Genomic DNA, 17,249 nt, shown 5'->3' on the forward strand with positions numbered 1-17,249 from the left:
TTGACCAACCATAACACAATTACTGTAATAAGTGTTTTGCAGTAACTATGTGCAATAATGTGCTGTGGTATATTATCAACATAAAGGTCATTCATTCCTGCTGCTACCTGATCATACTTCGCTGCTTTATACCTGTAACCATTATAGTAATTACTGCAACCATAAACCATAGATGCAACAATAACTGTAATAACTTATGTGCAATAAACTATTTAAACAAGGTGCTATAACCCGTGCAATAAGCCTGTGCAATAATCATGTATAAAGAGTATAATAACATATGTGCAATAACCCATTTATACAAGGTGCCATAACCCGTGCAATAATCCTGTGCAATAATCCTGTATAAAGTGTATAATAACATATGTGCAATAACCTGTTTATACATAGAAGTGTATAGAATTGTATATAGCTGTATAACTGTATCTAACTGATTCTACTTACCTACTTTGGCACCTTCTTCTGACTTTTGACTATTGAGCCGATGGGACAAGTGAATTTCTCCATTGTGAGATCAATAAAGCTTATCTTATCTTATCGTATTGTCCAAAGAAAATCAATTCTGGTTATCGACACTTTACGAAAATGTAGATTCAATCCAAACTTACAGATAGATTCAAAGTTAGTTACATGCATTCCAAATTGATCCTAGTTAACATTGCAGTCAAGTTTGATTTATTACTAAAATTGTTTAAAAATAGGTTTCTATCTAATGAAACTCAGCAGACTCCATCGAGTCATTGACTTGCAGCTGTCACTCGTCCTGTATGAGCATGTAGCAACAATGGATAGTCACTCTCAGCTGGGAGTATTTTCTATTTTAAAGAAAAAGTTAAAAATGGCAGTAGTAGCTCCTTTAGTAGCTTCATTGAGGAGAGACACACAAGCCGATCAGCGCTCAACCGATTTTCAAGTCTGTATGATGAAAGAAAGCACATACAGTTAGTCACAGAAAAAGCTCAGCCAATATGTTTAGGAGGGAGACAGGGTTAAACACTCAAAGACAGGTCAAATGTCTCATCTATAGAAGGAGACCATGAAGTGATTGGCAGTAGTAGCTTGTCACCAGATAATTGTCACAGCTAAACAGACACCAGACCAGCTTCTGTCATGATGTGTGTGGGGTAGGACGCAAGTGAAGACAGGAAAATAGGATGTTGAATGTGATCATTTATACGTAATAACAGAAACCTTACAGAACATAGAACACAGGCAGAGTCACAGGCAGAATAACGGAGGAATGGAGGAACAGGTAGGCAAATGGAAAGTATGAGAGGAGTAACAGGCATGAATGAGATGATCCAACGGGGAACTTACCGAGGGAAGAGAGGAGAATGATATTTACAGTCTGTGTGATAATGAGAGGATAATCAGGAGTAGTTGAGGTAGAAGGTAAGCAGGGAGCCTGAGGGAAGGAGACTAATTAGTGCAGATGAAATGAACTAAGACATAAGGAAGCACTAACCCAAGGGTAAGACAAAGAAAAGTCTAATTAGAATACACTGGAGAAAGAATAGAAGAAATAAGTAACTTAAACTAAAGGAATTAACTATGAATTAACTAAAGGAATTAATTATGAAAACAAAGACATAAAAGAAAGATAAAAACCCAAGCCCCTAAGGATCATCACATTGAGAAAATATATATATATATTTTTAATTGGAGTGTAATTGGAGAATTTAGCAGAATGAGGTAAATTGTGTCCTCCAGTTGGCCAAGCCTATAGCAACATAGCTACAGAAATAATTCAGGATAACCCAAGACACTCTAAATATAAGCTTTATAAAGAAGAAAAGCTTTAAACCTAGTCTTCAAAGTAGACAGTGTGTCTGCCTCACAGACTAAAAAATGGGAGTTGGTTACACAAGAGAGGAGCCTGATAACTAAAATACCGCCTCCTGCTCTATGTTTAGAAACCATTGGTTTGATGCAGTTGATCTGGGTTCTGTGGCACAGTGTCATGTGCTAATTGTCAACAATATGGAGGTGAAAGTGGACGCTGACCGTAAATCTGACAGTAAGGTAAAAGCTGTGGTGAAATCCAGCTTTTCTCAGTTAAGGCAAAAATAAAACTAATCTTTCACAAACAGCACTTTGCTGCTGCTGCACGTCTTTTAACTGGCACAAGGAAGTACGAGCATATTCCACCTATTTTAGCTTCACTCCACAGGCTGACCGTCCATTTTAAGATTAATTTTAAAATCATTTTATTTGCTTTTAAAGCCTTGAATGCCCTCGCGCCACCCTACCTTTCTGACCTGCTGCACACTCCTAGTTAAACTCTCAGGTCAGCTGACCAGCTGCTCTTGACAGAGACTAAAGCTAGAGTTAAGTTCAGAGGGGATCGAGCATTTGCCATTGCAGCTCCCAAGCTTTGGAACAAGAGCCGCTGCACATTAGACAGGCCTCTTCTCTGTCTCATTTCAAATATCTTCTTAAAACCCACATTTTCTGCTTGGCTTTTCATACCACATAAAGTGTTAATTGTATACATGCATATTTTCATCATGTGCAGGCAGTGCCTTTTAGTTTTTTATTATTATTCTTTAATTTTACTGTCTTTATCTTTCTATTGTCTACTTCATCTTTTATTGTGTTATATAATTAGCATGTTTTATTTTGTGGTACAGCACTTTGGAAACCTTGTGTGTTTTTAAATTGTGCTATATAAATAAAGTGGATTGGATGAAGCTGTTAGTTTAGATAACTCAGAAAGCTCAACTGGATCAAAACAGTCCAAACACAGATCAGGTTCTACAGTTACCTCCATTGCTCCTTCCTTACAGATTTTATTTTTAGTAGAATAATTTTTATTTAGAATGCCAGTTTCACACCATTTTCCTTGTGTTGAGCTTTAAAATAGTGCATAGTTCTTTTTTTGGGGGGGGTTATTGCAAAACAAAAATGTCGGTTGGGCCACAAGTTTTTTTTTTCCTGACTTCAGACTATTGGAGCAGAGTAACAAGGTCAACCACCAGAGGGAATTGTAGCATCCCTGTATGTGAAACGGCCTTTTCACAGTCTGCTTCTTACTCACAAACTTCCTACCCACTTAAAAATGACCACAGGCTATTTAACTTTTCTCAGGGAGACAAAGACATGGAGATCAACACATCAATTAGGTGATCAATAGGTCTTCAAAAGATGTATTTTTACCTAGATAACATGGGTTAGGGTAGTGTATATATATATATATATATATATATATATATATATATATATATATATATATATATATATATATATATATATCCAGTGTCCTAATTTCCAGTTATTCTGCACCATACACTATGCAAATGGTGCAGCATGAACAAAAGTCTTTTCATACTCATTTCAGAACAGCCAAATGGAACTGAGAGCAACAGAAAGTTGCATGAACAGCAAGGTTAACAGCAGCCCACCTTTCTGTGCGATTAGAGCATGAAGGCAATAGTATAAATATTGTCTTATATATTAAAAAAGACAGCGACTGTTGCTTCTAGTGACCGGAGCAGTCCATCCCACATGAGAGTATAACTCACAGTGATATGTTAGTGCTTAGTTAGTGAACCTGAGAGCAGCAGGATAAGCGGTGTATATGAACAGAAGCATTCCTAGAGGAAAGATCTCTAATCCAGTTAAAAAGGTTGCAGACACATTTGGAAGGAGCAAAAGTCATGGTTTTATACAAACTATGAGAAGTCTAGAAGCTCTCCACGCCATTCTAAGAGAGCCTTTCCAAAAAACTCTTGCAATCTTTTCTAAATGAGCACTTTCTCGGCGCCGTGGTGGGGCAGCTAGGGTTCCCTCTTGTTTGACGTCCGCAGGATGTTGGCTCCACTGCCGTGACGTCACCCTCCCTCCCAGAATGCCTGGCTTCCAGCGCGGTGCCCCACAGTCCGGGCCCAAACTCAGCAAACAGCGTTCAAACTTGTGCCACAATGTCGACGTGGAGCGCACCGGGAGACCGGCCGGATATCTGGGAGGACGTGCAGTCGGTGAGTACCGCCGTGGTTCTGTCCGCCCGCAGCCCCGTCCCCGCGTCTCCGCTCCGGGTCGTAGGAGAACAGTGGAAATTTGCTGCGGCACAACAAACTCCGCCAGAAGTTGGTGAAGCGTTCATCTTTTGTTTGTGAACAAGCCTCCGGCTCCGGACAAAGCTCCGCCGTTCCCCAAAGACGCGCTGACGTCGGGCTGCGGAGTCCTGCCGGAAAGCCGCCGCTTAACTCCCCAAAGAAGCGACTTTCCACCAAGTTGGTTCCCGCACGCAGGCTAGCTGGGAAGTGTAGCCTGGGACTGGACGTGACTGGGCCAGCCTCACCGTCCAGCTTCCAACCCAGCAAGAAGGCCCAGAGCCGCACAAGGTTCTCCTCCGGACCGATCCACTCTCGACTTTCCCACCGTTGCTCCTTCATTTAGGCTTCATCGGGATTTTCATCTAAATAGCGTTTTTTCACTTTGACACCACAGGTCAAATTTAAAATAGCTAAGGTGTTTGTAACAACCAGAGTATGCAAACATACTTTCAGTTGTTTAATGAGTTTAGCGATATTACAATAATCCTTTTGTCCTAATGTAACTTTAAATTTCACCGATCACTGCAGTGTGAAAATGACTCCCTGAAAGGTGTTGAGGACCATGCATCTGCAGATCAGGTGTGGCATCATCAGGCCCAGCTCCTGCAGCCAGTCCGGGGCTTCAGTAGTGACAGCAGGGCAGCTTCAGGTGGAACGCCCCAAAGGTCTAACATGGTGGAGTCGAGAAATGTCCGTGTCCAAAACGGAATGAAAATGACAGCAAAGGCTCCCAGTGGCCCTAGAGATACAGTTGGAACTGGTGGCAGGCATAAAAAAACAAACCAGAAATGACCTTATTAATGCTAAATGCATATAACACTTGTGGCCGTTCAGAGAGGATGTGGGGCCGGCATATTCTTACGTCTCTACAAGATAGAGAAGATCTCCCAACCAGTGAACTTGATTTTCATTATTTCAGGCTTGTAATGAAACTGATTTGCGCTCTAAAACAGTACAGATAATGGCTGTAGTACAATAATATATAGATAAGTGAGAGGGGGTCATTCCCAAATGTTTGGCACAAGTTTTGAAAATGTCAGTGGTTATCATTAATTAATTGATACATTTTTGAATATGTAACACTTAGTACAATGTTGTACAGGAAGTAGAAATGAACAACAAAAAGTGTGTGTGTGTATATATATATATATGTATGTATATGTATATATATATATATATATATATATATATATATATATATATATATATATATATATATATATATATATATACAAACAATTTTTTTTCCTTCAGGGGATTGGGTGAAGTATACACTTATGATGTCCCACACCTTATACTAATCATATAATTACTGCATATGTTACAATTTGTTATGTATCTTATTCACATATAAGCTTTGCATCGGACGGTTCACCATCGTCCAGTAATTTCTGATAATGGACAACTTGTTATCCCTTACATAATCTTTTTATACCGTGATTTAAACTCTCATGTTTGGAAATTGCTTGAATTCCACACTCAGACCTTCACCCTACAAACAGAAAGACACAAACATTTTCTTGTTCTTCTGATCATTTGTATTTGACATTGATGTGCACCCCGTAACTCATAAAGTAGAGGTAATAGAGCTGGTTTCTTGTTTCTCTCGAAAGAACTGGCAACACAGGGGTTTTTAAGACACTGCTGCCTGGCCACGGAGGGATAGAATATTTTAAACTTTTACACTGCTGTGAAAAAGTTTAAAAGTAATTTATCCATAACTAAAACAGCTATCCCCTCAAACAGGCAGCGCTGCGCACCTTCGTTGTGCACCATATGTGCGTGCAGCATCTTTAGTCTAAAGACATGTGACACAAACTGACAGCTGTTGGTTAGCTGTTAGCGTTAGCTTCCTCAAATTTCCTCATCTCATTGGTTTAATGGTAGTGAATACGTTGTCGAAATAATCAGTACCTTAATATAATCAATAAAATATGTAATTACTCAAATATGTTGATTTACGTCAAAATCAATATAAACTGACCCATTTGCTACGTGCTAAGCTAACAGTACAAAACGGATGTTTGAGAGCGACGTAAAAAGGTCAGTAAAGCTCACTGCAACAGTGAAGTAGTAAACCTGGACAACATACGCTAACGCTAGCTGCAGTACAAATCAAGGCAGGAAAATATCAATCAGCTGATAAACAGTCAGGTAACGAAGCAAACCAGTGCACCTCCCTCCGTTTAGCTGTAAAGGCGTTAGAGGCCAATGTGGCCCATTACACAGGTTATGGTGGAGCCAGACTGAAACTGACAATTAGAGCAGAAAGAAGGAGGAACCCGTAACAATCAACCTGCTGCTGTGGTTACGGTAGTAACTAAAGAAAATATTATGCAAAACGAGCAGAAAACAGAAATTGTACAGGTGGTGCTGCTGAAGAACCAGATGCTTAGTTTCACTGTGAAAGTATAGATTTGGTAGGCGCCAGATCCATGTTTGTATTTTGGTAGTTGTCCCTCAGTAGTAAAATGTATTTATATTATCAGCTAATTGACAGAATAAAATAATATTAAAGGTGTCTGTCTGTCTGTATGTATGTATGGTCTAACAATTTTTATATAGGATGGCTGAAAGTATGGAGGACCAACACTGACAGAATTCTATATGAAAGTGGAAATATGCAAATAGCCCAATAAATAAACTAATAATCTTAAAATGTATCCCTTAATTAAAATAAATTAGCAATTTAGCAAATTTGACCTAATTTTATGACTGTTAAAAATATCCAATATACTGTATTTACCACATTTTGTAATTTAATTGACGGTAATATGTTCTTTTTACTCTATTTCCAATTCTTTTTTGTGCCGCTAGTGGCTCATCTTTTTTCAAAGTCGTCTGACAGCAAAGAGGGAGAGAAAGACATGCGGCAAAGAACCTCAGGCCAGCATCAAACCTGGGTCAGCCGAGTCGAGGGCTATGGTCTCTGTACATGTCGTGCTCACTACCCCTGCACCATCGGACCACGCCCCAACATATTTATCAAAACATTTTGAAATCACTTAAGAGCAACCTTCTAGTTATACTTATTTTGTGCCGTTTATATGTTCCTGTTTTTATTTTTTATTCTTTCCATTTCAATCCTGCATAGAATTGCCGAAATGGTATGGGAAATCGAAAATATATATTTTTTCTTAGCATTGAAATCAAGTTTCTGTTACTGTTTTCTACTGAAGATCATGTTTATTGAGCTTTATACTGGGTTTTGTTTTGTGGCTGAAGATGGGAGGCTCTTCAAACTGTTATTTTTAGCATATATCTTATGGTGCTTCTGTAAATAGCGGGCCAGATTATTTCCGCCCAAGCCTTTGGTTGGAACCTGGTTTCTCTACAGGAAACCAGAACTTTTCTCTTTAACTACCAGTATGTCTTTTTGCTGCTGCTGCATAGTTTAGATGTGAAGTAGACTCTGGGTGAGATAATTGTAGATGATCATGAACTATACTGTTGAAAACCATATTGTTACATATACCCTAAATCTTACATACATTTGTATTGGTTTTATTTTTACCCTGCCACCGTTTGTAGATTGGTTGCTTCGTACCCAATGGAGCCATCTAAACTAGTCCATGTATTTGTTACTTCAAGGCTGGACTATTGTAATTCTTTACTACCAGGAAGTCCACAAAATGCAGTTCAATGCCTCCAGCTGATCCAAGATGAGGCAGCAAGAGGTCTGATGAAAGCTAAAAAGAGAGGTCATAGTTCTCTTATAACATTTCTATCCAGAATAGAAATTAAAATTCTCCTTCTAACGTATAAAGCCCTTAATAATCAAGCTCCATCATATATCAGAGCTCTGATTACCCCGTATGTTCCTAACAGAGCACTGTGAACTATGGTCTGTTGCTATTTCTTTCTTTATTTCTTCAAAATAATGAAGCACACAAGTAAGATTAGTTTGTTAAAAATACAGCTAATTAGTCCAGCAACCTTTACGTTTTTTTAAAGTAAGGGTTGTAAAGTAAAATATTGTTGTGCAATTATACTGTTTAAAGTTATTTAATTTTTATACTGTTTTTAACAGTATTTTAAGTCACAAAGAGAAGTTGTGCAAAGAAATCCAACAAATGAATAAAGCAGCATATTTTAGTTCTTTTGATTTTACAGAAATAAATCCCATTGAATACATTTCTAAAGCCTCTGTTTGAGTTTAAATCAGTTCAGGTCTGCTGAAAAATATAATTCTGTTTAATTCTTTCGATTCACTGTGTCAGTCCTCATGTTTCCGAGTCTTTTCACCCGTTCTGTCCTTTTCTCAGTGGGTACAGAATATTTCTGAGGTCAAACGTCACTCCGCCATCATTATTCTGATAGGTGAAGTAATTCTCAGAGTTCTAGATGAAACCGGTCCTAGTGGCTGCAGAATGGAGGGCGCTGTGGACACATTAAAAAATGTATTTTAGGTCTGACATGTATGGGGAGTTTCTGGCTGTTTAAAAATATAGATAGAACAACAGATGCCAGTTCTATCCCTTCTTCAGTTTCTTAATGGAATAATTGCTTGTAGTTCCACAACAGAATGACAGTAAAAGTACCAGTAAAACTTTATTTGTGTCGTTCTCACAAATATCGACATCCCATAGAACAGAATGCAGCCGAGTTGTTTTTGAATCTGTTTTTCTTAATTTTAAAGCCTAAAATAGAAATAAGTGGTGCTTCTTTAGAAGAGACAGTAGTAACAGGTATTATTTGGCTGGACTGACGGTAAAAGCGGCTCAGTGGGTTGTCAGGGTTGCAGACCCCTGGTCTAGAACTTTACTAGACTAGTCCTGCTTCCAGGACTCATGCCTAAAAAAACTCCAGACAAAAGAAGTGTTTGAAGAGACATTTAAAAGGATCCAATTAAAATGAGCTGGAGGTAAAAGTGGGTGGAATTTAGTTGTATACTGAGCGTTGCTGCTGAGTGAGGCTTTTTTAAATGGGTGGTAATCCAGAACTTTCCAGAACTCGGTTTCCATGTCCCTTTGGGGACGGTTGAGCCTTTGGACGGCCAAATCCATGATCCGGGTCAGTCAGACATGAAGGTACTGGTTATATCCTTGCACATCTCTACCCTGTCATCAGCTTCAGCGTTTCCATTTTAAAACCAGAGATGCAATGTGATGCTCATTTCCCTCTGCTGATTCATTTAGAAACCGATTCTAGAGTTTCTAAACGAAGATCATATCTGCTTCTTTAGTTAAGCTCGTTTGTTTTGCCTTTATCTTGTCTTGCACCATGTGACCTTGGGCACAAGGTATGGTTTGCACATGTAATGACACCCTTTTGTCTTTTTGTGTTCTTGTTTTTCAGGTTTGTAAGGATGATGGACTGTCCTGGTGACCCGGCAGCTGGCACTGTGTGTGTTTGGATCTTCTCAGTCCTAAAGTAAAGCGGAGGCCCGGACAAGAGCCCTTCTCTGAACGCCTGAACCAAGCCTCCTCCTGAAACTTCTCGTCACCGCAGCCCTTCTGGGGTTGCTATGGCAGCTTTTGTAGCAAAATTCATGCTCTGGACAAAGGCTTTCCCCGCTAACCGCCATCAGATCCTCTGGTGTTCCTGCAGAACAGCCAACTTCAGAGGACTCCGGAGCTAGGAGAACAACCACAACACAGGAGACTAATGGTCTTTCCTCCTCATGACTCTTGTCCAGCTCTGCTCAGGCTCTCGGCCAGCGTCCCTGTGCAGCTGCAGAGCCACCAGTTTCCACGTCACTAGACCATGTTCCACCAGGATCACCTGAAAGGGCAACTTTATGAGAACCTCCCCGCCAGCAGGCAGCTCTTCCAATGCCAGGATTGTGGAAAACAGTACAACACTCAGTTGGGCTACAGACGCCACCTGGTGGCCTCCCACAGCACCGCAGCAGGCCAGCACTGCATGAAGGAGTCCCCGACCATGTTGGAGAGCCTGGGTGAGCACAGCGACAGGCCTCTCTCAGCAGAGGGCAGCGCCACCGTGCCGACCAGAGAGAGGAAGTACTCGTGTGAGCGATGCGACCGGCGGTTCTACACCCGTAAGGACGTGCGGCGCCACGCCGTGGTGCACACAGGACGCCGGGACTTCCTCTGCCCGTGCTGCGCACAGCGATTTGGCCGCAGAGACCACCTGACCCGCCACCTGAAGAAGAGCCACGCGCAGGAGTCTGGTTTGATGCCACCGTCTACTCCCAGCACTCATGTAGCCGCTCAGGCCACGACCAACGCCAGGCCGGTGAAGGAAGAGCCCAGCCCAGAGCCGTCTGGAGTGGGTTCTGTCTCCAAGGATCCCACCGAGGTCTTTGCCAGGGAGATGAGCACTTCCTACTCCTTGCCAAATCTGATCCCTGCGATGGGGCCTCCCCACGGACTCGTGCAGGGGTCTTTGTCTTCGAGCGTTGGCGTGGGTCATCCGCTGACCACGCACTCTTCCCACCCGCACCGCCACGGCCTTCAGCCTCCAGCCGCAGCCCAGCAGCAGCCCTACGGCAACGCGTCGCAGTACCAGTACGGCTCTACCTCATACCCTCGCTCTGACATGGACGGTTTCCTGCTGGACTTTCCCAACATCCCCTCGTCTCAACTGACCGCGATGAATTCCTCCGTCTCGGCCTCCCCCCAGAAGGAGGCTATGGGCGACGGGGTGGATGTTGGCGGTGAAACCCATCCGCTGCCCAGGAGCCCCGCTGTCTCTTCCAACGAGTTGCCGTGCAACACTAACATGGACCTCGGGTCGTTGCTCAGCTTCTTGCCTTTCAGCCTACCGCCTTACAACCCTCACATGGGGCTAGTGATGAGTTACCCACCTGCCCCCTCCCCCACGTCTTCTCCGTCATCTTCATCGGGGCTCTCCTCCCAGGCTCCGGGGCCGTTCCCTTTCTTCCAGTCCCCCCAGACTCACGCACCACAGGGCTCAGGGGTTTTTAACCACGGCCAGCTACCTCAGTCGTATAGTCCTGCTGTAAGCAATTCCAGCTCCCTACCTCACTATTACCAGGCTTTTCAGCAGTAAACACCTCTGCTCCTCAAGTATTGGCATCATAAGCACTTGTTGTACATAATGAGAAGAATAGTATATTATTTGAAAGCAAGCATCGAAGCAACACGTCACCTCATTAGTATTACCTCATAACTGAAATGGTGTGAATGTTTTAGGAACTCCCACCAGTCCGAAGAGTTTGCCGCACTTACATCTCAGCTCTTCAAACCCTTCCCTCTCGGAAAGCGTCGCAACCGTTTCAACGCACACGTCTCCTAAAAAGGGTCACTTTTTCTACTGATATGTTTTTTTGTTTCTTTCAACATTTAAGTGCTTGTGGTCTGACAGGAAGACCCACCTCTTCCCATTGACTGGAATAGGCCCTGGCCCCCTTATGGTCCTGAACGGGATGAGGTGGGTACAGAAAGCGATGGGGGTGCGCGGCCTCGCAGCGTTTCAGCGGTCCAGATAACATGTGATCGATGCATAAAAACCCCAAATGACAGAACAAACGATTGACCTGGATCTAAAGCTGTGAACATAACTGGAATTCACTGCACTTAAAAAAAAAAGCCTTTAAACGTGCACACAACCTTTATTTTTTTTAACATGGCCGAAGACAACTTGGACACATTCTTCTTCAAATGCATCATAGCTACACAACAAAACTCCTTTTTCATTTTAAGTAGAGTTTTTTGCACTTAACTTTTATTGGTGATGTAATGCCAAATTATACAAGGAGAAAAGCTGCTGTGGGTGAAAACGTCTCTGTGCTTACAGCGCAGAATATTCAGACAAAATGCCACATGTGGAAATGCTCGTCACAAAAGAGGGATTCACAGGTTGTTTTTTGGATCATCGGTGCCTTCTTAACTAAAGTATTGACAGAAACTCGTGAGCTTGTTGCCCCCTCTGCCTTAACAAAAAACACTTGGAAATGCATTGTTCCTGAAATACGCTCAGTTGTAGGCGGACAGAATCTCTCTGGGTCTGCAAGCAGAACTTGGTTTTGTGCTAGGATGATGGTCAAGGTTAGGAGAGCAGTGAGTGGGTCAGTACTTGTAAAAGCAGGTGTCTAAAGTTGAAGAACGCGTGTAGACGGCGTGTCGGATCTACCAAAGTCAGTCATTCGCAGTGGTTTGACTGAAATAAGGTAATAAATTGAGTTTGTTCCTGGCAAAGGGTGGCGTTAGTTGTAAGACGTCTATGTAGAAAACCATGTTGAACATATAAATGTGGAGGGAGAAACTTTTTAAAGGAGGAAATAGAAAAGATGTCTGAACCGTATGTGCCTGGCGTTTAACGACCCGTCTCCTGACTCGTATCTCCTGAAGGTGTCATCGTCCACCTTTCCTCCGGCGTGGTGTGACGGAGAACGGGGCTTCGAAGGGCTTCCTCCTGGTCGTTCTATTTTGTCCTAGAAACCACTGACCTGCCTTAAACGCGTGGCTTTAAGTTAGCGCTGAAGTGTCATTTTAAAGACAGCTTCTTGCGGCACTTTGAGATGCTTCCTCCTTTTTTTTTTTTTTTTTTATGGTGCGGTGTTGCATGTTGACCAGCCGTGTGGCTGTATGGGCAGAAGGAGCTTAGCCCAGATCGGCCTGCTCCCTGGAACGGCCCGCACAGCCGAGGGGACGGCTCAGTAGATCCATTCAGCTTTGGGGGGGAACATTGAGGTGATGGTGAATAGATGTGTTGAAGGGGAGGCAGACTGTTCTCCCTGGTGTTCCTGTCCTGGAGTTGTTGTTTTAAGAGACTCCATTAGCATGGTGACACGTTTCCTAGTGTTGCTGAAGGATCTTCCCCTGCTACTGTTGTTGGTGTCTACTTCAGGCTAGATTCAAGCACTTACACTAGTTCTAATAAACACGTAGGTGTAACTGTTCCTTTTTACTTGCTAGTTGCCTCTATGAGAACTGACTAGATTAAAAGTCAGGTCTTTACGACAGAAATGGGTCTGTTGACTTTGACGTGATTGGAGCTCGGCTGATGGCTCCTAAAATGTTCCAGCATGTCTTCATTTATCAGAAAGCAAACCAAATGCAGAAGCGTGTGGTGGTGTGAGAGCCGTTTTGGGCCAGGCTTCAGCTGGAACACGGATTCACGGAGGGCTGCGAGGGCATTTGGGTTCTCCGTCTGCAGCACTGGCCCAAAACCCCGCTGTCCATGCTGGGCCCGGCCCGTTTGCAGATCTGGGTCTGCTTTGCCCCCAACATGGCACCGTGGCCAAACAGTTCTACCTTTCTCCCGCTGCTCCTGTGGGTTTGTAGTGTGCTCATTCTCGACTCATACCCAACCCGTGCAGCCATGTTCTTTTAGAAAGATGCTTTCTCCACACAAGCATACTGGTTCTGCGTTTTGTCCGTTATACTGCCGTGACTAGTACCTTTGACATGCTCAGTCAGGTCTGAGGTGGAAGGGTGAACCCTTTTGATTTAAACTGGACTTGAAGTTATTTGGAAATGGTGTTTTAACCCATCCCAGACTGCTGGGCAGCAACAGCCGCTTCTGATGTCCTTCCTTCACCTGGATGCTCCGTACCGGCAAACAGCCAAACGCTGCCTTTCTGGAAACGCTCATGCTGCCGACGATCTGGTGGAGGAAGCCGCCTGGTCTGCAGCCCCTCGGCGCTTCTTAACCCCCATGGACGCAGAAAGGAAGGACTTCATTACTCACTGCTTCTGGATTTGTCTTTAGTAATGTCCATCTGTGGTGGGCTGTTTTTAAGAATATTTAGGAGCTGGTAGGAACCAGAGCAGCTTTCCCTTTCTGTTCTAATTTGTTAAACCTTACGTTAGCAAATACTGTGACTATGTATATACGCGTGTACATATGTGTGTACATGTATGGAAGTCTGTGAGACTGATGTAAATGGTCTACCTCTACCATGTCACGTTTTGGTGTACAATGCTATCATGAGCGATGGAAGTCTGCGTAGAGTGCTGGTTAAAAGTTGGCTCACACCTCCTGATGAACATTTTCAGTATTTTAATCCTCCATGGGGTGGAGGTGCTGCAGATGGGGAACAGCGAGGGAACAAAAGAAGACGTCTAAATAGCTTTCAGTAAACCTCTCCTTTAACTGCACATTCCTAACTTTCTCTCTTCACCTCTTCAGGCCTTTTTCAGTTATCCTAGGGGAGGAGCCGGATCCAGTGAGCGTTTCTTTCAGTTTGCAGTCCAATTTATGCCAGCAATCTTTGCTCTTCCTCGTCGTCTTCCGCTGTTCCTTCTGCCGCTGTTCCTCACCGGCGTCACCGGCAGAAACCTGCATTGACAGCTTTCCATAAGCTATGGGGGTGCATCCGAACTTTTACCTGGTACTTGGTAATGTTACGCTGTCCGCACAGTGGGAGGCGGGTACATCGCTCGGCTCAACTGGTCACATTCTTACCAGCTTTTTAATTTCACTTAACCTACTACCTCAAGCAGCAGAGACTGTCTCAGCAAACTGCAGCAAAATATCTTGAGCAAAGTTTTATTTTTGTCACGTCGAGTCTAATTTGTAGTTCTGTAGTGTTTTTGTTTTGTTTTAGAGAAATCCATTTGCAGATGGTGTATCTATTGCTCGTACGTTAACTCTGCATTTACTGCTACGTCTCAAAAAATCTGAATATTGTGAAAAATGTCTATTTGTTGTCCCTCGTTTCAGAAAGTGAAACTAAAATCTTATCTAGAGTAATTACACACAGTGTGAAATATTCCAAGGCCCTGTTTTTTTTGCTTGTGTTTTTGATGATTCAGGCTTACAGATAATGAAAACCCTAAATTCAGTGTCTCAGAAAATTAGAATATTACATATGATCAATTCAAATTAATATTTGAAAACAGAACTATTGGGCTTCTAAAAAGTTGATATTGATGCACTCAGCACTCGGTCGGTCAGGGCTTCATTAGCATGAATCACTGCATCAGTGCGGTGTGGCATGGAGATCAGCCTGTGGTTCTGCTGAGCTGTTCAGGAAAGCCGGCTTGGTTTGATGGCAGCCTTCAGGTCATCTGCCTTGTTGGTGCTGGTGTCTTCTCGAGTTTCCAATAGTTAATTTATTTACTATAGTCTAATACGAGATGATGAATTAGGGGGGTGGGGGTTATTGTCTGTAAGCCATAATCATCAAAATTACAACAAAGTCTTGAAATATTCCAGTCTGTGGTCTGAAACTATAATAAAAGTCCCCATTTCTGAAATGACTGAAAAAAACGCAACTTTTTATTTGCAGAATTCTAATCTTTATAGATGTAGCCGTACTGTTCTCTGCAGGGTGTCTAGCCTTTAGTTTGGGGGGGATTAGGCCCTCACTGGGCTTGTATGAACTGAAATCATGTCAGGAATGATTGAGAAACGCATTATCCCGTGAGCCTGTCATAAATATCAATTGACCTCAGCTTCTGAGTTTAAGGCTGTTGTTTTTTTGTTTTACTTTTGAATTGATGAATAATAAAAAAAAAAAAGGTCAGAATTGTAATGTACTTATAAATTCTGTATGTTCCTGACTCCTAAAAACCCAAACAAATAAGGAATTTGGTCTCCTAGAGAAGATGCTTCTGTTTTCAACAATGTAGAACGAGACAGCAGGACAGAACGTTTGAACGTCATTGATTAATTATTCAAATGTTTTACCTGCTTTCTGGCCAACGGAGAACATCTGGACTCAAAGTTCTTGGCATATGTTCTGCTTCAGCTATTTGAGTTAACATTTAATAGTCTAGAATACAGTGAAACAATGACTTATCCATCATTGTCTTAAGATTAAATGATCTGAAATAAAAGATTAGATTTACAGTGTCTGTCCTGTTATTCACTAAAACGAGGTCTGGAGTTAAGCCAGTTCCAGTAGGAGGTTATTAGAGGTTAAATGGACAACTCTATTAAAACACTGAAGCGTGTATTGCTGCCGACAAGTTTATTAATGTATGATTACATGGAACGCAAGAGGAAGGCATGCTAGTCCACTACCAGTCCAACTTAAAGATCTTCATTAAATTTTATTTATGTAGCACCAATTCACAACATGTCATCTGAAGGCACTTTACAAATTCAAATAATGTCAATTCTTATTTGTCTCTGGGATACTTTGTCCAGCAGGATGCTCCACATGATGAACAGCATCAACACTTTATCACATTTTCAATGTGGCTCTACGAGTTCAGCTTAGCAGAAGACTAACAGTTTTCACACTAATAAGTGATTCATTGTTTTGCAACTAAGGGATCCAGTGATTTTCTAGTGATATAAGGATAATTGTTATCTTAGTGTAAAAGATGTTTTCTCTAAATATACATATTAGCTTTGGGAAAAAGTTTTTCTTGTAAGCTCAAAATGTGATAAGGGTTTAAATAGTAAATATCTGGTTTCTGTCCTTGGTTCCGTTGGGCAGCTCCACCCTTGTGACCCTTCTGTGGGTCACAATTAAATTAAACAGGATGGTGAATTTAAATTAAATCATAAATGAATAATAATGGATACAAAACTGGCAGCAACATTAATTTGTCCTTTTATTTCATGAACCAGTGGAAGGGGCTTGGAGTAGAGGATCATTTAGATCACAACACACACCTGCCATATCTTTATAGTCAAAGATTTCTGATCAGTTAAAACAGCCAGAATTGTTTCACTATCCCACATCAGTAAAAATATCAAGCTGAGCTTGTAAAATGGGCCAGATCAGTATGGCCAAATCAGGACTAGATACACAGCTGGATTTTAGTAATGGGGGCCTGTGCTAAAAGCATTAAGCCGCTGTACTAATAATAGCTCACTCTTTACGTCATACTGGACAAATAAAAATCTGAAATAATATTCTGAGAAAATAAGACCTAAAAAATAGAAAACTAAAAAGCAGCAGTCTCAAAGATGCTTACAACAAAAACGTGTATAACTCAATCTTAAGCTTCTTCCTAATCATCTCAAATGTGCAATGTAAGAAAGCAAATTTGTAAGCTTGACTAAATATTCTTAAGCACTTTATTGGTCGTGCAGGATGTTGGTGTGCCAGCGTCTCTATTCAAAGGAGCAGGTAAGATAAGATAGTCTTTATTGATCTCACAATGGAGAAATTCACTCGTCACATCGGCTCATACAAGAAGGTGCAGAGTAGGGAAGGTGCATTCAATTATATACAGTGAATCTTCATATCTACAATGGATCAAAAGAATACCAAAAAAATACAAAAAAGGAAATAGGAATGTAAATGTCCCATTTACATTCTTAGTGGTCTATATATATATATATAAACATATCTATATACTTATA

General features: G+C 41.8%; 1 protein-coding gene across 1 annotated transcript; it reads left to right on the forward strand.

Moving 5' to 3' along the window:
* Positions 1–3,819: 3,819 nt before the first annotated feature.
* LOC105936649 (zinc finger protein PLAGL2) lies at positions 3,820–11,550 on the forward strand. The gene is made up of 2 exons (XM_021324061.2): positions 3,820–3,977; positions 9,354–11,550. Exon 2 carries the CDS (start codon positions 9,762–9,764, stop codon positions 11,028–11,030), a length of 1,269 nt encoding a protein of 422 aa, XP_021179736.2. The 5' UTR covers positions 3,820–3,977; positions 9,354–9,761; the 3' UTR covers positions 11,031–11,550.
* Positions 11,551–17,249: the final 5,699 nt, after the last annotated feature.

The sequence above is a fragment of the Fundulus heteroclitus genome, chromosome 1 (assembly GCF_011125445.2).
Source record: "Fundulus heteroclitus isolate FHET01 chromosome 1, MU-UCD_Fhet_4.1, whole genome shotgun sequence".
Classification (NCBI taxonomy): Eukaryota; Metazoa; Chordata; class Actinopteri; order Cyprinodontiformes; family Fundulidae; genus Fundulus; species Fundulus heteroclitus.